The sequence below is a fragment of the Lampris incognitus genome, chromosome 18 (genome assembly GCF_029633865.1).
Source record: "Lampris incognitus isolate fLamInc1 chromosome 18, fLamInc1.hap2, whole genome shotgun sequence".
Lineage (NCBI taxonomy): Eukaryota > Metazoa > Chordata > Actinopteri > Lampriformes > Lampridae > Lampris > Lampris incognitus.
Genome location: NC_079228.1, coordinates 6,279,479 through 6,302,184, shown reverse-complemented (window position 1 = coordinate 6,302,184; position 22,706 = coordinate 6,279,479). Strand labels below are relative to the sequence as shown.

Genomic DNA, 22,706 nt, shown 5'->3' with positions numbered 1-22,706 from the left:
TCACCAGGTTACCTCATCAGTTTACCTCATCAGGTTACCTCGCCAGTTTACCTCACCAGTTTACCTCATCAGTTTACCTCATCAGTTTACCTCACTAGTTTACCTCACTAGTTTACCTCATCAGGTCACCTCATCAGTTTATCTCACCAGGTTACCTCATCAGTTTACCTCATCAGGTTACCTCGCCAGGTTACCTCACCAGGTTACCTCATCAGTTTACCTCACCAGGTTACCTCATCAGGTTACCTCACTAGTTTACCTCACCAGGTTACCTCGCCAGGTTACCTCATCAGTTTATCTCACCAGGTTACCTCATCAGTGTACCCATCAGGTTACCTCATCAGGTTACCTCGCCAGGTTACCTCACCAGGTTACCTCATCAGTTTAACTCACTAGTTTACCTCACCAGGTTACCTCGTCAGGTTACCTCACCAGGTTACCTCATCAGTTTACCTCACTAGTTTACCTCATCAGTTTACCTCACCAGGTTACCTCATCAGTTTACCTCACTAGTTTACCTCATCAGGTTACCTCACCAGGTTACCTTACCAGGTTACCTCACCAGGTTACCTCACCAGGTTACCTCACTAGTTTACCTCATCAGGTTACCTGACCAGGTTACCTTACCAGGTTACCTCACCAGGTTACCTCATCAGGTTACCTCGCCAGGTTACCTCACCAGGTTACCTCATCAGTTTACCTCACTAGTTTACCTCACCAGGTTACCTCATCAGTTTACCTCATCAGTTTACCTCACTAGTTTACCTCATCAGGTTACCTCGCCAGGTTACCTCACCTGGTTACCTCATCAGTTTACCTCACCAGGTTACCTCATCAGTTTACCTCACTAGTTTACCTCATCAGGTTACCTCACCATGTTACCTCACCAGTTTACCTCATCAGGTTACCTCACCATTTTACCTCACCAGGTTACCTCATCAGTTTACCTCATCAGTTTACCTTACTAGTTTACCTCATCAGGTTACCTCACCAGGTTACCTCGCCAGGTTACATCACTAGTTTACCTCACCAGTTTACCTCATCAGGTTACCTCGCCAGGTTACCTCACCAGGTTACCTAACCATTTTACCTCACCAGGTTACCTCATCAGTTTACCTCACTAGTTTACCTCATCAGGTTACCTCACCATTTTACCTCGCCAGTTTACCTCACCAGGTTACCTCGCTAGTGTACCTCATCAGTTTATCTCACCAGGTTACCTCATCAGTTTACCTCACCAGGTTACCTCGCCAGTTTACCTCACCAGGTTACCTCGCTAGTGTACCTCACCAGGTTACCTCGCTAGTTTACCTCACCAGGTTACCTCACCAGTTTACTTCACCAGGTTACCTTGCCAGGTTACCTCGCTAGTTTACCTCACCATTTTATCTCACCAGGTTACCTTGCTAGTTTACCTCACCACTTCACCTCACAGTTTACCTCACCAGTTTACCTCACTAGTTTACATCACTAGTTTACCTCACCAGTTTACCTCATCAGGTTACCTCGCCAGGTTACCTCACCAGGTTACCTCACTAGTTTACCTCATCAGGTTACCTCACCAGTTTACCTCACTAGTTTACCTCGCTAGTTTACCTCACCAGATTACCTCACCAGCTTTTTGAGGATAATATATATATATAATAAACTAGGTAAGAAAAGTACGCTGGCTTTCCTGCCGAAGATCAGGGGTTCAAAACCCAGTTGGACGAGTCTCCAGTGAGAGTCCTGATACAAGCCAGCTACCTCTGACATGGACGTCGCTTTGGATACAAGATGTCTGCTACATAAAGTAGTAAATTGAACAATATTTATTTGTGGGTTTTTTTTATTGCAACAAAGCTTATTACTTATTATTTTCTTTATAACCAAACACCCATATGTCAGATTCCAATTTAACTCTCACAGATCTACAACTACTACTGCAACTGCTACTACACCTACTACTATTACTACTAGTATGACTACAACTACTACTATTACAGCTACCATTACTGCTAATAATACTACTATTACTACTACTACCACTACCACTACTAAGACTAGTGCTACTACTACTATAACTACTACTACTTCTGCTACCACTACTGCTAATACTACTACTAGTACTACTACTACTACTATTACTACTGCCACTACTGCTAATACTACTACTACTACTTCTACTACTATCACTATTTCTACTACTACTACTACGACCACTACTACTACTGCTACTATTACTACTACTACTATTGCAAATAGTAATATTGGTATCATTACTACAATTACTGCTACTATTGCTACTACCACTACTGCTAACAATACTACTATTACTACTACTACTATCACTACTTCTACTACTACCACTACTACTACTACTACTACTATCACTACTTCTACTACTACTAATACTACTACTACTACTGCTACTATTACTACTACTACAACTACTACTACTACCACTATTGCGAATAGTAATAGTAGTATCATTACTACTGTTACTACTACTACTATCACTACTACTACTTATACTACTACTATCACTACTACTACTACTACTACTGCAACAACTACTACTACTGCTATTACGATTAGTACTACTACTTCCACTACTACTGTCACTACTGCTGCTGCTACTACAACTACTAACACTACAATTACTATTACTAGTACTACTAGTGCTGTTACAACTACTACTACTACTTTCGGCTGCTCCCGTTAGGGGGCGCCACAGCGGATCATCAGTTTCCATCTCTCCCTGTCTTCTGCGTCTTCCTCTGTCACACCAGCCACCTGCATGTCCTCCCTCACCACATCCATAAACCTCCTCTTTGGCCTTCCTCTTCTCCTCTCCCCTGGCAGCTCCATATTCAGCATCCTTCTCCCAATATACCCAGCATCTCTCCTCCACACATGTCCAAACCATCTCAATCTTGTCTCTCTTGCTTTGTCTCCAAACCGTCCAACCTGAGCTGTCCCTCTAATATACTCGTTCCTAATCCTGTCCTTCTTTGTCACAAATCATTAAAAATAAATAAATAAATGAAGATTAAAAAAAAATTCTCGTTTTAGAATTGTTTAGCTAAAAGGCTTAGGCTAAGCCCACTGGATAGCTCTCTTCTGGCATCTAACATCTTTAAAATGTATCTGGCTGAGCTGAGGAGCCGGCTGGTATCCAACATCTTCGAATGAATCCCTCATTCTATTGAATATGGGCCTCCATTTATAACTCACCACAGGACTTGCAATTTCATCAGCATGTCACAAAAGGGATCTCCTTGGCCAAATATTCTCAGTGAAAAAAGGTTGATTGTGATATATATACATACATACATACATACATACATACATACATACACACACACACACACACACACACACACACACACACACATATATACATATATAGCGGGTTTTGTTTTCCAAAACCGTCAATGGTGTTGAGTGCTCAACTAATGAGGAGCGGAATATCAACACGGATACAGGAAAAAAGATTTTAATGCATGGCAGTACAGGCCTGTTTCGTGCGTCTCGCACTCATCAGCTGATGAGTGGTGATATATATATATATATATATATATATATATATATATATATAGTATATATATATATACATACACACACACACACACATACACACATACACACACACTATATATATACTATATACACTCACCGGCCACTTTATTAGGCACACCTGTCCAACTGCTCGTTAACGCAAATTTCTAATCAGCCAATCACATGGCAGCAACTCAATGCATTTAGGCATGTAGACATGGTCAAGACGATCTGCTGCAGTTCAAACCGAGCATCAGAATGGGGAAGAAAGGTGATTTAAGTGACTTTGAACGTGGCATGGTTGTTGGTGCCAGACGGGCTGGTCTGAGTATTTCAGAAACTGCTGATCTACTTGGATTTTCACGCACAACCATCTCTAGGGTTTACAGAGAATGGTCCGAAAAAGAGAAAATATCCAGTGAGCGGCAGTTCTGTGGGTGAAAATGCCTTGTTGATGCCAGAGGTCAGAGGAGAATGGCCAGACTGGTTCGAGCTGATAGAAAGGCAACAGTAACTCAAATAACCACTCATTACAACCGAGGTATGCAGAAGAGCATCTCTGAACGCACAACACGTCGAACCTTGAGGCAGATGGGCTACAGCAGCAGAAGACCACACCGGGTGCCACTCCTGTCAGCTAAGAACAGGAAACTGAGGCTACAATTCGCACAGGCTCACCAAAATTGGACAATAGAAGATTGGAAAAACGTTGCCTGGTCTGATGAGTCTCGATTGCTGCGGCGATCGGATGGTAGGGTCAGAATTTGGCGTCAACAACATGAAAGCATGGATCCATCCTGCCTTGTATCAACGGTTCAGGCTGGTGGTGGTGGTGTAATGGTGTGGGGGATATTTTCTTGGCACACTTTGGGCCCCTTAGTACCAATTGAGCATTGTGTCAACGCCACAGCCTACCTGAGTATTGTTGCTGACCATGTCCATCCCTTTATGACCACAGTGTTCCCATCTTCTGATGGCTACTTCCAGCAGGATAACGCGCCATGTCATAAAGCTCGAATCCTCTCAGACTGGTTTCTTGAACATGACAATGAGTTCACTGTACTCAAATGGCCTCCACAGTCACCAGATCTCAATCCAATAGAGCACCTTTGGGATGTGGTGGACCGGGAGATTCGCATCATGGATGTGCAGGCGAAAAATCTGCAGCAACTGCGTGAGGCTATCATGTCAATATGGACCAAACTCTCTGAGGAATGTTTCCAGTACCTTGTTGAATCTATGCCACGAAGGATTAAGGCAGTTCTGAAGGCAAAAGGGGGTCCAACCCGGTACTAGCAAGGTGTACCTAATAAAGTGGCCAGTGAGTGTATATGGTGTGTGTATATATAGTATATAGTATGTATGTATGTATGTATGTATGTATGTATGTATGTATGTGTGTGTGTGTGTGTGTGTGTATATATATATATATATATATATATACACTATATATACACTATATATACACACTGTATATATATACACATATACATACATACATACATACATACATACATACACACACACTATATACTATATACTATATACTATATATATATATATATTATACTATATATATATATATATATGTTTGTGTCCAGAGACAGCTTGACAGGAAGTGGCCTCTGCAGTGATGCGCTGTGCTCGCACCCTGAGGTCAGACGGCGTAAGGCCCTGCCTCGCTATCTGCAGCCATAATGGAATTCGTTTTGAGGTCACCATGAAAGGGCTCCATATTCATGAGGTAGGTCTCTCTGTGTGTCACTACAGCACCGCTACAGGGACAACGACGCCCCTGGGAGACCAACACATTGTGGGGCTTTGACTTGCACAGATGGGGATACTCATAAGAGAGGAAATTCTTCAAATAATGTGGACTGGATGCTGTCATGAGGGTCTTGCCTCTCTCCTTTCTCTCTAAAAAAGGAAGGCCGCTCAGTAGACGAACACTGGTTTATTCCGTCACGTCATTAAGAGAGAATAAAAGCTTCTTCTGTCCATAAAATCTACCCGTGAAATAACCTGATGACTCGCTATATTGGTTGTGTATCTCTCTAATATTATGTATGCCATGCCAAAAGCCCAAGCATACACCCAATCACCAATGGATGGTTGCTATGAAGCCATTTCAACCACGTTTCATCCTGCCCGGACTGGACTTCAAGGGCCGATACTCTCAGGACTTTACACTGTCTTCTGTCCATCACTGTCTTGTTTGGACAGGACAGGGACAGACTACGATGGACAGTTAGGTCTGCAGAGAAAATCACTAGTGCCAACCTGCCCTCCATTCAGGCAACATCACTGCAGACCAATCAGAACCTGGTCACAACCTGTTCCAACTCCTCCCCTCTGGTAGGCGCTACAGAACACTGCACCCCAAAACAACCAGATATAAAAACACTTTCTTTCCACGGGCCGTCATTCAAATTAACACTTCACACTGTCAATACATCCAACCATTTTGTATATACTGGACTGTACAAGTTGTATACACTGTACTGTACATTGTACGTATACTGGTACACTCTGTCATGTACATGTACCTCAGGCATGTATGTCAGTAAGCTGGCACATGTATCTCAGCATCTCTGATATATTCTCTGCACCACTGCACCTCATCACCTCTTATGTCACCTGTATAAGTCAGTCCTTGTGTATATATGTGAAGATTGTTGTGTTGTAGTGTTGTTATTCTATGTTCAGTACACTGAGAGAGCCATGAAACCAGAGTCACATTCCACGTACGTGCAAAACCTACATAGCCAATAAACATGATCCTGATTCTGATTCTGATTCTACTCAAATCATCCCTGTCCCATCAAGAGCCCGTCTCAGACCACATTAAATGAGCAACAGAAGTGAAATGTAAAAGGTACACAAGCCAATTAAAGAAGCTTCACACAGCTCCATTACATCAGTGATGCTTCATATTGGAACTTGCTCTGGGTGGAAGTAGAGGTAATTTGATCAGTGAACCACTCCCCCATCCTGCCAGCTTCCCCCAACCCACACAGTACATACACATACAGTCAGTCATGTTTGCTTTTAATGGTTGCCTGCTTACCTGTGTAGCTGTGGTTTATTTATAGTTCTTCCTTTGCGATGATTTCTTAATCTGTATGTTGTACTGGCTGTATTCTTGTCGTTTGTTGGCTGACTGAAATATTTGAGTGACTGGATGTATCTACTGTAGGGTCCAATCATGCAACTCTTAATAATAACAATATCTCATCTCATCTCATCTCATCTCATCTTCAGCCGCTTTTCCGGGATCGGGTCGTGGTGGCAGCAAGTTAAGTAGGGCACTCCAGATGTCCCCCCCAGCAACACCCTCCAGCTCCTCCTGGGGGATCGCAATGTGTTCCCAGGCCAGATTGGATACGTAGTCCCTCCAGCGAGTTCCAGGTCTACTCCGGGGTCTCCTCCCAGTTGGACGTGCCCGGAAAACCTCCAAAGGAAGGTGCCCAGGAGGCATCCTGATCAGATGCCCGAACCACCTCAACTGGCTCCTTTCGATGTGCAGGAGCAGCGGCTCTACTCCGAGCTCCTTCCCGATGTCCGAGGTCCTCACCCTATCTCTAAGGTTGAGCCCAGACACCCTACCGAGGAAACTAATTTCAGCCGCTTGTATCCACGATCTCACCCTTTCGGTCACTACCCAAAGCTCGTGACCATAGGTGAGGGTTGGAATGAAGATTGACTGGTAAATTGAGAGCTTTGCCTCCCGGCTCAGCTCCCTCTTCACCACAATGGTCCGGTACAATGTCCACATTACTGCTGATGCTGCACCAATCCGCCTGTCAATCTCCCGCTCCATCCTACCCTCACTCGTGAACAAGACCCCGAGAAACTTGAACTGCTTCACTTGAGGCAACAACTCATCCCCAACCTGGAGGGAGCAATCCACCATTTTCCGGTAGAGAACCATGGCCTCAGACATGGAGGTGCTGACTCTCATCCCGGCCATTTCACACTAAGCTGCAAACCACCCCAGTGCATGCCGGAGGTCGCGTTCTGATGAAGCCAACAAAACCAAATCATCTGCAAAGAGCAGAGATGCAATTCTGAGGTTCCCAAAATGGAAACACTCCTCACCTTGGCTGCGCCTTGAGATCCTGTCCATGAAGATCACAAACAGAATCAGAGACAAGGGACAACCTTGGCGGAGTCCGACACCCACCGAAAACATGTTTGACCTTGTGCTGAGAATGCGGACACAACTCTCACTTTGGTTATACAAGGACCGGATGGTTTGTAGTAACTGCCCCAGTACACTACCCCATACTCCCGCAGTACCCCCCACCGAGTGTCCCGGGGTACACGGTCGTTAGCCTTCTCCAAGTCCATAAAACACATGTAGACTTCAGCGTATCATCAGTTTACACTACTCAACACTACTGTTGCTGTAGTGTTGAGGAGCTGAAACTCAAGAATTTTACTCTCTTGTGCTTTTATAATGAGACGTAACAAATACAGAATCTTGAATCTTGACTGGCTGGTCAAATTCCCATGCCCCCCTCTGTACCTCCGCGAAGGTACAGAGTTCCACGGCCAGAACGGAGTCCGCCTTGCTCCTCCTGGATCCGAGGTTCGACAATCGGTCGGAGCCTCCTTTCCAGCACCCTAGAGTAGACTTTCCCAGGGAGGCTGAGCAGTGTGATGCCCCGATAATTGAAGCACACCCTCCGGTCCCAAGGGACGGGAGGGTGTGCCACTATATAATAATATTCAGACTTATACAGCGCATTTCTAAATACTCAAAGATGCGGCAAAACAAAACTGTTAATAAAGCTAAGAAGTGGTAACAACCCAAGCAAGTCTTCTGCTGGCTGTACTGCTGCCGTGCATGTTATTCACTAATTTCACTGAGAACTTTACCTAGGTCTTCAGTTGCAAATGGACTTGATCAAAAGCCCGGGTCCTTTGTCTTTCCCGTCAGCACAGTGGACCACTACTTCATCTGTCTAAGCTCTCAGTAGTACTTGCCCATAGGTGTGAATGGTGTGTTAGTGACTGTGGACTGGCGATCTGGGTGTCTCCCTGACTTCTGCTCAATGCATGTTGTGATGGACTCCAGACCCCATGAGCCTAGATTTCATTAAGAATGTATATGGACTGATGGATGTATTGAGGATAATACTACTACCACCACCACTACTACTACTACTACTACTACCACTGCTACTACTACTACTACTACTACTACTAATAATAATAATAATGACAATAATAATAATAAATCATCATATCCGTCATTCATGGCAGCACGGTGGCGCAGTGGTTAGCGCTGTCGCCTCACAGCAAGAAGGTCCTGGGTTCGAACCCCGGAGTAGCCCAAACCTTGGGGGTCATCCCAGGTTGTCCTCTGTGTGGCGTTTGCATGTTCTCCCCGTGTCTGCAGTGGGCTTTCTACAGGTGCTCCGATTTCCTCATACCATCAAAAAGGCATGCATGTTCTGGGGCGTCTGGTAGCGTGGCGGTCTATTCCGTTACCTACCGACACGGGGATCACCGGTTCGAATTCCCGTGTTACCTCCAGCTTTGTCGGGCGTCCCTACAGACACAATCTGGTCGCTGCACTAGCGCCTCCTCTGGTCGGTCGGGGCGCCTGTGCGGGGGGGGGGGTACTGGGGGAATAGCATATAGCATGATCCTCGCATGCGCTACGTCCCCCTGGCGAAACTCCTCACTGTCAGGTGAAAAGAAGCGGCTGGTGACTCCACCTGTTATCGGAGGAGGCATGTGGTAGTCTGCAGCCCTCCCCGGATCGGCAAAGGGGGTGGAGCAGCGACCAGGATGGCTTGGAAGAGTGAGGTAATTGGCCGGGTACAATTGGGGAGAAAAAAGGGGGGAAATTAAAAAAAAACAGTGTTTGAGAACATAATTAATATCCCTTTTGTATCATACTCTACATCTGATTAACAGATATGTTTTGTTGTATCAGGGAAGGTTTTTGGGTGTGCAAACAAAGACACGTAGAAATCTGAATGCACAGTGTTTTGTAAAGATGAGCACTTGGTTTACATGTCAGTACATTGCAGCAGGTCTTGCAGGAGGCCTCTTATCTCTGTGCAGAACTGCAGTGTGAGAAATGTGACATGCACTCGAGCTCTGTTTGAGCATTGTGCACAAGATGTAAGACTTGTGTCTGGCTGTCCGTCTGTCTGATGCTAGTTGATAATCATGTAATTCATTCATTCTCCATACCTGCTTCACCCAGCTCAGAACGGTTGGTGCAGCCTTGCTATTGTTCCAGGCAATGGTGCTAAAAGAGAACAACTCCTCTCTCACTCTCTTCTATTGATTTAGCGCTAATTTCAGAGGGCATGCATGTCAACACAGGAAGCCTTTAAAGGGTGACAACAGATGGAGTGGAGGGAAGTGGAGTAGGGTGGGATTGGACTGGGAGGGGGGGGGTTGGATAAGGGAATCACATTACATAGCACATCATTTTCCTTTCAGACAGGCCCCATTCATCACTTCTGCTTGACTGGCACCGAGCCAAACACCATGCAGTTTCCTCTCCATTTCCCTGGCCTGTCTAACCCTTCCCAGGGTTCCCTCCTAACCCTCCCCAGGGTTCCCTCCTAACCCTCCCCATAGTTCCCTCCTAACCCTCCCCAGGGTTCCCTCCTAACCCTCCCCAGGGTTCCCTCCTAACCCTTCCCAGGGCTCCCTCCTAACCCTCCCCATAGTCCCCTCCTAACCCTCCCCAGGGTTCCCTCCTAACCCTTCCCAGGGCTCCCTCCTAACCCTCCCCATAGTTCCCTCCTAACCCTCCCCAGGGTTACCTCCTAACCCTTCCAGGGTTCCCTCCTAACCCTCCCCAGGGTTCCCTCCTAACCCTTCCCAGGGCTCCCTCCTAACCCTCCCCAGGGTTCCCTCCTAACCCTTCCCAGGGCTCCCTCCTAACCCTCCCCATAGTTCCCCCCTAACCCTCCCCATAGTTCCCTCCTAACCCTCCCCATAGTTCCCTTCTAACCCTCCCCAGGGTTCCCTTCCGAGGATGTGTTACGCAGCCAACGGCCATTTAAAGTATTAGATTTTTAGTTTTTAACCATTAACACAACAGTAATAGAATATTGTACAGAACCGTTATCCAAGTCCGTGTCTCTTTTTGACGAGACTGTCATGACGCCTTGTGTCCTGGCATGAGATAGAGGTCCCCGTACCACCTGCAGATGGTCCAGACTGCTGACTGCCTCTAGAAAAACACATCATCCTTACACCTCCTTTTCTCTACAGTTTCCAGTGTAACACAGAATACACCGTGACCTTCTTCTTCTGATTTCAAGGCTTTTCATGTTGTTATCCCCAGACCTCCTCCACCCTGTCACAACCAAGGCCCACTGACAAAGGACTTACTGCTGTCTGCCAGTTGTTCATGAGGTGCACTCTGCACCTCCTGGTGCCTTCCATCACAACCACTGCAACCCATCACAACAACCATCACAACCACCTGCACCCCATCACAACCACCTGCACCCCATCACAACCACCATCACTACCACCATCACAACCACCATCATAACCACCTGCAACTCATCACAACCACCATCACAACCACTTGCTATCCGTCACACCCACCATCACAACCAATTGCAACCCATCACAAACACCATCACAACCACCTGCAACCCATCACAACCACCATCACAACCACCTGCAACGCATCACAACCACCATCACAACCACCTGCAGCCCATCACAACCACCATCACAACCACCTGCAGCCCATCACAACCACCATCACAATCACCTGCAACCTAAAAGCCCCACTCCTGACCAAGAACATCCAGCCTTTAACTCCCCATTTCCTGCCTGTCTGTGTTGTAATCATTTTATGGTTTTATTCTTTCGTCATTTTTATATTGTTTTGTTTTTGTTCTTTATTTTTGTTTTGTTGTCCGTTTATTTTTTCCATGTTCTTCTTAAACTCTAAATGACTTTCGCCAATGTTGGTTTTGAAAAAAATACAGTAGGTTTTTAAAGAAACTATTTCAATGTGACTTCAAGCGCTTGCAGTGTACAGCTTGTCATGCTACCAATATATACGTATTTTTACTGCATTACAAAGTTATACACGTGTCATGTGACCTGCAACTGAAGGCAAAGGCAGCCACATTTGTAAAAGCTGGAACGATTTATATCACGACTGTTAATATTGTGATTACAAGAGTACAAAACTGATGTTTTGATTTAATTTACTGAGGATTCAAATAACATGGTTAAGATATGAGCGTTAAACACCAGCACACTATTTTTTTTAATCTGTTGTATGTATAATATCTCTTGTATATGTATGTATGCATATCTCAATGTAGATCACGCTTGTGTGCACGTTTATCATATCAATCACCCACACCCATATATATAACTTTGTTAAAAGAAACACTCAACGGTAGGGAAAGTACTCAATAAATAAGGAGCAAAATAATCAGTTAGTCAACACACACACACACACACACACACACACACACACACACACACACACACACACATATATATATAACGTTTTGTGTTGTTTATTCGGAAACCGTCACTGGTGTTGATAAAAGTGCTCAACTAATGAGCGTAATATCAATATAGATGTAGGGGGAAAAAAGTGTTAATGCATTGCAGTACAGGCCTGTCTCGTGCGTCACGCACTCATCAGCTGCTGATGTGGTTCAAGAAAAATCATACAGTTTACGTTGCCCCGCATCACGCCCCTAATTCCTAATTTTGGTGGACAGCGACCAATCAGATGAGGAAGCATTTAAACTATAACAACCAATGGGGTAGGTACTTATGCACAGCAACCAATGGAGGGGTAGAAAACATTACAACCAATGAGGTAAGGGACTGGGGCTTGTTTTGAAAAGCATTTAAAGGACCAGGGCGCTGTTGAAATGGCATACATTTAGAATATAACAAGGTAACATCAAATGGGGTAATTTATGTAAATCATATAGTGGGGTGGTGTTGGGGCACAGTTGGAAGGGCAGGCAGTTAAAATATAAAAAAATACACAACATCTAATAAATGTCATATGTGTATCATCTAATGGGGGTTTACTTATAGTTACAAAGGAGATATTTTTTTCGGTGTCTACAGCTGGTGGCCAATTCGTTTCTATTATTCAAGGTGGACATATCAGGTCTGTAAATATACTTTTCACATCTTTTACCCCTAACTGAATATGCACTATTCTTTGCAAGGATTTTTCATGAAACAGAGTAACTCATATTCTTGTCTACCAATGACCAAATATGGCGGCTTAAGGCTGTTGTATTTCTTGCATATACTATATGTGTGTGTGTGTATAAATGTATGTATGTAGACATATACTATATATACACACTATATATATAATCTCTCTCTCTCTCTCTCTCTCTCTCTCTCTCTCTATATATATATATATATATATATATACTCTATATATACTCTATATATATATATACACTACCGTTCAAAAGTTTGGGATCACCCAAACAATTTTGTGTTTTCCATGAAAAGTCACACTTATTCACCACCATATGTTGTGAAATGAATAGAAAATAGAGTCAAGACATTGACAAGGTTAGAAATAATGATTTGTATTTGAAATAAGATTTTTTTTACATCAAACTTTGCTTTCATCAAAGAATCCTCCATTTGCAGCAATTACAGCATTGCAGACCTTTGGCATTCTAGCTGTTAATTTTTTGAGGTAATCTGGAGAAATTGCACCCCACGCTTCCAGAAGCAGCTCCCACAAGTTGGATTGGTTGGATGGGCACTTCTTTGAGCAGATTGAGTTTCTGGAGCATCACATTTGTGGGGTCAATTAAACGCTCAAAATGGCCAGAAAAAGAGAACTTTCATCTGAAACTCGACAGTCTATTCTTGTTCTTAGAAATGAAGGCTATTCCATGCGAGAAATTGCTAAGAAATTGAAGATTTCCTACACCGGTGTGTACTACTCCCTTCAGAGGACAGCACAAACAGGCTCTAACCAGAGTAGAAAAAGAAGTGGGAGGCCGCGTTGCACAACTGAGCAAGAAGATAAGTACATTAGAGTCTCTAGTTTGAGAAACAGACGCCTCACAGGTCCCCAACTGGCATCTTCATTAAATAGTACCTGTTAGAGCCTGTTTGTGCTGTCCTCTGAAGGGAGTAGTACACACCGGTGTAGGAAATCTTCAATTTCTTAGCAATTTCTCGCATGGAATAGCCTTCATTTCTAAGAACAAGAATAGACTGTCGAGTTTCAGATGAAAGTTCTCTTTTTCTGGCCATTTTGAGCGTTTAATTGACCCCACAAATGTGATGCTCCAGAAACTCAATCTGCTCAAAGAAGTGCCCATCCAACCAATCCAACTTGTGGGAGCTGCTTCTGGAAGCGTGGGGTGCAATTTCTCCAGATTACCTCAACAAATTAACAGCTAGAATGCCAAAGGTCTGCAATGCTGTAATTGCTGCAAATGGAGGATTCTTTGACGAAAGCAAAGTTTGATGTAAAAAAAATCTTATTTCAAATACAAATCATTATTTCTAACCTTGTCAATGTCTTGACTCTATTTTCTATTCATTTCACAACATATGGTGGTGAATAAGTGTGACTTTTCATGGAAAACACGAAATTGTTTGGGTGATCCCAAACTTTTGAACGGTAGTGTATATATATATATATATATATATATATATATATATATATATATATATATATATATATATGATAGTTGCAGACACATACATCAGAGAGTTTAGAGTATTAGAGTAGAACTGAGAAAGCCTGCCAGAGTAATACTTCGTTTGAGATTATCAATTCTGAATGTAGTGTTTTCTGACTGTAAACGAGTACTGTGGGCTAACACTTACACAACACAGAGTGGAGCCTCGCCTGCCTGTGGGCTGCAGGGCTCCCTCTCCTCCAGGTCAGGACACTCGGCTTCCCCTCTGATGGGGAACTGGCTCACTCGTCTGGTGCGGGAGCGCTCTCCTTTAGGCCCGTTGAGGTCGTGGCACTGCTTGGAGCAGGTTGACCAGTCCGACCACTCGCTCACCTCGCAGGCTTTGGCCATCACACAGGCCTGGTAGGTCACCGGCAGGCTTTCCTGAGAGCACAGACTGCAGGGTGATGAAGTGAAAGGGGAGAGAGAGAGAAACAGAAGGAGAGAATGGAAGAGAGAGAGAGAGAATTTGAATTTTAAAATTACATTTTATTTAAAAGACCACATAGTGATCATAAAAATCATTGAATTAATTTATTCAGAGACAATTTCAGTACAAAAAAGTACAGACACCACTTATGATCCATCCACCACTTGATTTCAAAAGTTCCAGTGAAACGCATTATTAAAAATCAATTAATCACCCACCACAGAACAAGTCATATCATTGCAGCACCACTGTTGAATGAAAGCATCAGATCCTCACTGCTTTATAAGACCTGAACTCAACCCAGACTCTGGATCTCACCACAGAAACAAACAGGGATCACACCCTGTCCTGCCCTTCCTTCTGTTTTATCCCTTCTGCTGATGGATATGGGCATTTTTTCTTCTCCTATGATCAAGTTTAGAAGTGCCCACTTTGTCATGTTCACTCACCTTTCATCCAAACACCGGAACTAAATCCCCAATACATCAGACACATCTTTAAGTCTGTTGCTTTCCATAAAACAGTGCAAAATTGTTTCTACCATTCCACAGAACAGACATGTACTGGGCACTGTAGGATGATTCCACAGAACAGACATGTACTGGGCACTGTAAGATGATTCCACAGAACAGACATGTACTGGACACTGTGGGATGATTCCACAGAACAGACATGTACTGGACACTGTGGGATGATTCCACAGAACAGACATGTACTGGACACTGTAGGATGATTCCACAGAACAGACATGTACTGGACACTGTGGGATGATTCCACAGAACAGACATGTACTGGACACTGTGGGATGATTCCACAGAACAGACATGTACTGGACACTGTGGGATGATTCCACAGAACAGACATGTACTGGACACTGTGGGATGATTCCACAGAACAGACATGTACTGGACAGTGTAGGATGATTCCACAGAACAGACATGTACTGGACACTGTGGGATGATTCCACAGAACAGACATGTACTGGACACGGTGGGATGATTCCACAGAACAGACATGTACTGGGCACTGTGGGATGATTCCACAGAACAGACATGTACTGGACACTGTGGGATGATACCACAGAACAGACATGTACTGGACACTGTAGGATGATTCCACAGAACAGACATGTACTGGGCACTGTGGGATGATTCCACAGAACAGACATGTACTGGGCACTGTGGGATGATTCCACAGAACAGACATGTACTGGACCCTGTGGGATGATTCCACAGAACAGACATGTACTGGACACTGTAGGATGATTCCACAGAACAGACATGTACTGGGCACTGTGGGATGATTCCACAGAACAGACATGTACTGGGCACTGTAGGATGATTCCACAGAACAGACATGTACTGGACACTGTGGGATGATTCCACAGAAGTGTGTGCATTTATTTAACATTTTGACACAACATTTGCAAACTTCCTTGCCTTTTACTGAATATAAATCCAGATTATCAGTATTTCTAACATTTAAAAATTGTCCAGTGCAATCATTCATCCTAGGAGAAAGGTCCAAGTCTGGAAAAGGATTGTCCTGATCAGGAGTTTCTACCTTTGCACAGTAGTCCTGCAACAGTTTCCGTCCAGCGTCAGTCAGTTTCTCAATCCAACGAGTTAGCATCTTCCTAGTGTGACAAATAGACTTCTGCCTCAGGTGAGAAGCCACAGCCTTTGTGTCCATCAGACCAGGTCCAGCTACATCCACTAAGTCTTTTAATGTTACAGTCCCAGTATTGCAAGGTGTTAAGAGTAAGGCCTGGTGTTGAACTGTCCTGTATGTCCAACCTGGCTCTATGAATAAGAGGTTCTTTTAATAACCAATACAAAGAGTAGGTTCCTTTCTTTTCCATGTGAATAGATTCCATGATTTGAAGACTCCTTGATAGAAAAAGGTAGTTCAGACAAATTTAAACATTTAGAATCCATCATAAACAAACTTACTTCTCCTCAGAATGGCACTTGCTACTCCTTTCCACACAATATCAACCTACCTTGTAAGATATTTCTGCACAAATTGTAATCTGAAAGCTGCCACTCCACTTGCCAAGTGCACCAGACCCTGACCTCCCTCTTCTTTGGGCAAGAAAAGCACACTTTCGGGTACCCAATGTAGTCTGTCTCAAAAAAAAAAAAAAAAATGTATATGTATGTGTGTGTGTGTATATATATATATATATATATGTACATGTATGTGTGTGTGTGTGTGGGTATATATATATATATGTACATGTATGTGTGTGTGTGTGTGGGTATATATATATATATATATTAAGAACACTTGTAGTTTCCGTGTAAAACCATCAGGTGGTTCCATGCAAGCCAACCTAAGCCACACTGCAGAGGCTACTAAATGATTGGCTATCAGCACCCTGCCTCTAAAGGATATTTGAGGCAATGACCATCTCCATTTTTTTCAGTCTCCCCTCAATTTTTCCAAGCACACCCTCCCAAATTGTCTTGACTATTTTTTCTTGACTAATATCCCCAGGGGACATGGCTGTCCCTATGTCTCAGTAATCATAAAAAAGTCCAGATCACCAGAAACATTAAAATCATTAATGATGAAGGACTTATTACCAAGAGATCTCACATTCAAGAGACCAAATTTGTTTGTTGTCAAAGCAGAGTGAAAAGAAACCGGAATAGAGCAAATAGGATGCAAACTGTAGACATTTGCTCCAAACATTATGTTGTTATTGTTTCTATTATTAGATATGGTGTGTGGATGAGAGGCCCTGTGCCTAATAGTAGTATGTATGGTGCAAACTCCCGGTGGGAGGGTTAATGACAGATGAAGCCAGTGGGGGGAGCTAGCGGAAGGAAATACTAGTGGGCTAGTACTGCGGGGTTCCACCATAGGCGGAAAGGGAGGTTCCGGGAAGGGAGAGTGAGATGTAAACAGTCTGTCACATGGAGAGGACCGTACAGGGTTCTGCAGGTTGGCCGCTAGCATTTGGCTACTGTTGGGATGGACTCTGTCAGTCCTGAAGAGGGAGAAACGATCACCAAACAGATTATAATTGTTAATAAAACCTGTATTGTGAGCTTTGCAGGTTGACTGGAACTAAGTGTGGAGGCTGAGGATTCTGCTGAAATGCCCTGCTCAACGGGCCTGAGTTGGAATTGGCCCGGAAATAAAAAGACTTTCCACAAGTACTTAAAAAGCTAAAAAGGTCATTAAAATCATTTTTGGTCAATTCAGACAGCGGACGAGCTGCATTATTTGTCCCCACATGGACGATCCCTCGATTGGTGGAGGGCGGGAGTGAGCGCAGCAGCCCCGGGAGCTTATCCAGGATATCAGGGACCGTGGCTCCAGGGAAACAGTGTGTGGCAGTGTTGATGAAACGCATGTTCCGAATTAAGGAATCCCCAACTATTAATGTGGCTGGGGAGAAAAGGGGACGAGGAGATGTCGGCTGTGGGTTCTCATGGCAGGAGAGTGCACGATCCACACTGTGTGTTGAAATCGCCGACTGGGGATGGGGTGTCCGAGCAGGCGAGTGTAGTTGCGAGGCAGCAACATCAGGTCTGAGAATGGATTTCCCTGCCGGCTCGGTTAAGGAAGATTTCCAGTGTATCTGATCACAGCCTCTTTCAGGATCTTATGACAGCAAGAGGAGGTCATTACTCGGGATGAATGCTGCTGTTTTTGCTTCACAGTGGGATGGCGAGCCGCCTGAACACCGCTATCCACTAGTGATGGACAAGCTGCAGTGTCGACAGGTGCCATTTTTGTAGAGGGGTCTAGATCGAGTGGAGTCAGAACCGCAGGAGCATCAGCTGGGTGGACCAGATTGTAGGGTCCCGTAGCGATTGGAGAGGCGAAGGGGGTGCGGCAGCCACATCTGGGTCTCTCTTGTGACCGCGGACCAGGCCCAGACTGGTGGTTAGGTGTTGAGGGGTGAAGGGGTCCAACAAAACTGTCTTGGATGGTTGCACTGAGAGGCAGTCCGTTTGGACTGCCCAGAAGCCACGTCCATGAAGCTGGTCAAAAGGGAGTCCTTCTTATGCAGTTCATCAGATAGCCATCAAATATCCTCTTTAAGGTCAGCGACCATTTTGTTTGCTTTCTTGGCATAACTGTTTTGGTTAGCTTAGCCGTCAGGCTAAAAACAAGGCTAGCCAAGCAAGTAGCCGGATCAGTAGGGGAAAGGTAGCCCATAGGAAAGCAAGCAGGGATGTCTCGTAAAACCAATGGAGCTGAGATAAAATGGTACAACACTAGTAAAATTGCTAAGATCAATTCAGATCAATGGGTTTAAACGTTGAAAATATAACAAAGAAGTGGCCATTAGCTCCATTAGCTGAGGGTTGAGTCCGCATGGTTCTAACCACTTACAGCTCCAGCACTACAGAAGTAGAAGCTTCAGTGCGATCAAGTCAGTGCAGGAGTCAATGATGGAATAAAATCCATGAAACAATAGAGGTAAAACATAAATCAATTATAATAATGCAATGGTCCCAAGGACTTGTTTAAAGTTTTTGAAAGTTAAAAGCAAGCAGAGCAACCAACAAACAAACCGTCAGCTGGGAACTAGAACCGGTGTACGCCAGTGGTGTAGGCCAGTGAGTGCTTTGCAGTAAGGAAAAACACTGTCGAGTACATTTGCTGTCTGGACAGAGTTGTTCAAAAGAATTTTTTCCCCCTGTTTTGGTGTATGCATTGACAACAGGCTGTTTGGAATAATGGCACATTAACCCCCTTCTGCTCTTTCAGTCTCAGCAGCTGAATATTTCATCAACCTCCAGAAGCTCCCAGAGATTTCCCTGTGCCCTCCAGACACAAGCAGGTGCTGCTTGCTTGTTCGTGTGCTCTTGGAGTATCACTTCATTTATTTATTTTTCTAATACATTTGTTCTACAGCTACTGAACCCTCCCTTAAACCTCGCAGCGTTAGAATTAGAATCTCTTATGGCACCCGATCATATGATCAAGGATTGGTAAAGCTTTCCAAGACAGATAAAAACCTACACATACTAACTGCCTTTGACCCAGTTTTCTACTAGGATCCACCTCACATGTTTTTCTTAGCTTGGTATCCTAAATTACCAACCTTACTTTTGTTTTTCATGGGAAACCTTGGAGGATAATTCAACTACAAACTAAAATAAAAACAAAATATGAACTTTCTTTTATGGAATTCGGTTATGTATTTGTTTGGGTAAATGAGTGTAAAGTTCATTAGGATTTTAAAACACACATGTGACACAAGCTGATAATTAGCCAGCATAGCTTGTGTATCAAAGGAGAAAGACTCATATTTATAGTTATAACTGTGGATAAAGCTGAGCCTGAGCCCTGGCCTACATTACTGCAATCATGGTTGTTAGTTAAGCCTCTTTAGAGGTTCCAAACATCTGCACAACGCCTGGACAATATCGTCATTGTCCAGAAAAAAACATTAACAACCACATTTACATTACACTACTAATCCTTAATCCTAGGGTATATAATGCAATTGTAATATTGGTCTGGGAAAGTGGAATAGGATGAGGGAAATTGCCTTGGGTTGATTTATGAATTCTGACCCTGCCTGTTCAGTGTGAAATGGAGATACTGTGTTCAAGAGCCGACCATGCTACGTAAGACAGAATGAGGACATTCATCCCTGAAACAAGAATATGGCGTTAAGACACTACATGGGTACAGACCCCGTTCAGTAAAACAAGCATGGAAATCACACATCTCTGGTCATGGCACACAGTTAAGCGTAAGTACAGCCGTCTAGCTTTATCGACTCACCACCGGCTACTGCACATATATTGAGATGGACGGACACAGTCATGACCCGGGACACGTGCTAAGTGAATCAGACAGCAGGGTCCTCTTGTGACCTTTGATTTCATTACTGGAGGTTTGTGTTGGGGCATAATTGAATCTTTTATGGATGTCGGTGACAAGTTTATGTCGTTAAAGGGTAATTCAATACATGGTTTCAGCGTTTCTCCACCAAGCACATCCTTTTGAACAATGCCAATCTGTGGAATGGAGTGTGAGGGGGGTGCCGGACTCCATTTCTGATGCTGCAGTTGCATCAGAAGAGTTGGGACAAATGTCTGGAACGTTTCTCATTCGGAGAAGAAGGAAGGCAATTGTTGCCAAGAAGAAAAGGAAAAATTAATGTTTTCTTTTGAATCAGTGAGCAGAAGTCAACCCGCCTTTTCTCTGGTACTGGTTGAGCATTTTGCAGGTCAACGTTGAGCTGGACTGGACTTGGTGCAAAGCAAACAGGACGAGATTTCCTCGCAAGAAGAGGCATATTTGTATATCCTTCATGAATGAGGGTTGAAGTTTTTTCTGTGCCCGTGGCCTGACCAACAATTTCTGTTCATTTCTTAGTGTCTGCCCTCTGACATCGGAACATCTCACAATCGTTGGTGCTGCATCATATGAGGCCGGCAGGGCTGCAGGGGTGAAGAGGGTAACTTCTTTTTCTTTTTCTTTGCATTAAAAGCAGTTGTGTGAAGTTATCTTGGCCAATGTTTTAATTATATTCAATAATGATAGGTTTTTTTTAAGGAAGATGTTCATAAAGCTCCAAAAAGGTTTTAATTGCGATGACACTAAGAAATTCCATTGATTAAATCAAATGACCTCGCCAGCAACCATTACTTAGATTTAGATTTAGGTGTATCTCAGCTAACGTTAAACATGTAAGCCTCAACACATAAAACATACTATAAAAGAAGTATTTTTTAATAGAATGATTTTGATTAAAATACATTGAGCAGCACAAATGCACAAACTGCAGGAATAAATGGTGGTGTCCAGGCAGTCAGCATCGTTCCCTCTGAGAAGGTCAGTGAAATATCTGCTCTGACATGTGACGTCATCGACTGCCAGAGACTATACATGCATGTGGGTTTACATGGTGCTCTCTGACACTGCATCACAAAGACATGGGGGCAGATCGCTAACAGTACCCCATCGCTTCATGGGTAAGTGCATCAATGTATGTTGTTAAAACCAAATACAACACTAACACAAATAATCACAACTCAAAAAGAGTCATTACAGATACTGCAGGGAAGTGACATATTCACTTGAAATACACCCATAATACATCCATTCAAATGTTCAAAAAGATAGATTGATATATAGACAGACAGACAGACAGACAGACAGACAGATAGACAGTCAGACAGACAGACAGACAGACAGACAGACAGACAGATAGATAGATAGATAGATAGATAGATAGATAGATAGATAGATAGATAGATAGATAGATAGATAGATAGAAACATATTACTTAAAGTCCAATTCAGCTGATTTTATTCCATTCAAAAATAACTTGCAAAACAACTTGAACGTGCACCAAGCTTCAACAGGCTGCAGAGGCTGCAGAACAGTTTACATGTCAGCGCTGTATGCTAAAACCTGCTCTGTTTTTGGGGGGAGGGGTGGTTGTTTCCCCCTTTTTCTCCTCAATTGTATCTGACCAATTATCCCACTCTTTCGAGCCGTCCCGGTCTCTGCTCCACCCCCTCTGCCGATCCAGGGAGGGCTGCAGACTACCACATGCCTCCTCCCATACATGTGGAGTCACCAGCCGCTTCTTTTCACCTGACAGTGAGGAGTTTCCCCAGGGGGACGTAGCGCGTGGGAGGATCACGCTATCCCCCCCCCCCCAACAGGCGCCCCGACCGACCACAGGAGGCGCTAGTGCAGCGACCAGGACACATATCCACATCCGTCTTCCCACCCGAAGACACGGCCAATTGTGTCTGTAGGGACGCCCAACCAAGCCGGAGGTAACACGGGAATTTGAACTGACAATCCCCATGTTGGTAGGCAACAGAATAGACCACTACGCTACCCGGACGTCCCAGCTATGAGTATGAGAGAAATGGTGTGAGAGAAAATCAAGCCTCTGTGTTCCACCATGCGCCTGTATTCAGGATCTCAAAATCTCACCTGAGCTCCCCTGATTGGTTGATGCTTTACAACTCCTGGTAGCCCTCAACCAATCAGAGGAGCCCACTGTGACAGCGTGAACCTACCACTGCCTGGGAGCGTGGCTG

General features: G+C 44.1%; 1 protein-coding gene across 1 annotated transcript in view; it reads right to left on the bottom strand.

Moving 5' to 3' along the window:
* The window catches only part of thsd7aa (thrombospondin, type I, domain containing 7Aa), a 169,823-nt gene that overhangs the window by 84,425 nt on the left and 62,692 nt on the right, over nt 1-22,706 (bottom strand). Inside the window, exon 3 of the mRNA XM_056298137.1 lies at nt 14,386-14,634. Within this exon, the coding sequence (XP_056154112.1) occupies nt 14,386-14,634 (249 nt within the window). The remainder of the gene's footprint in view (nt 1-14,385; nt 14,635-22,706) is intronic.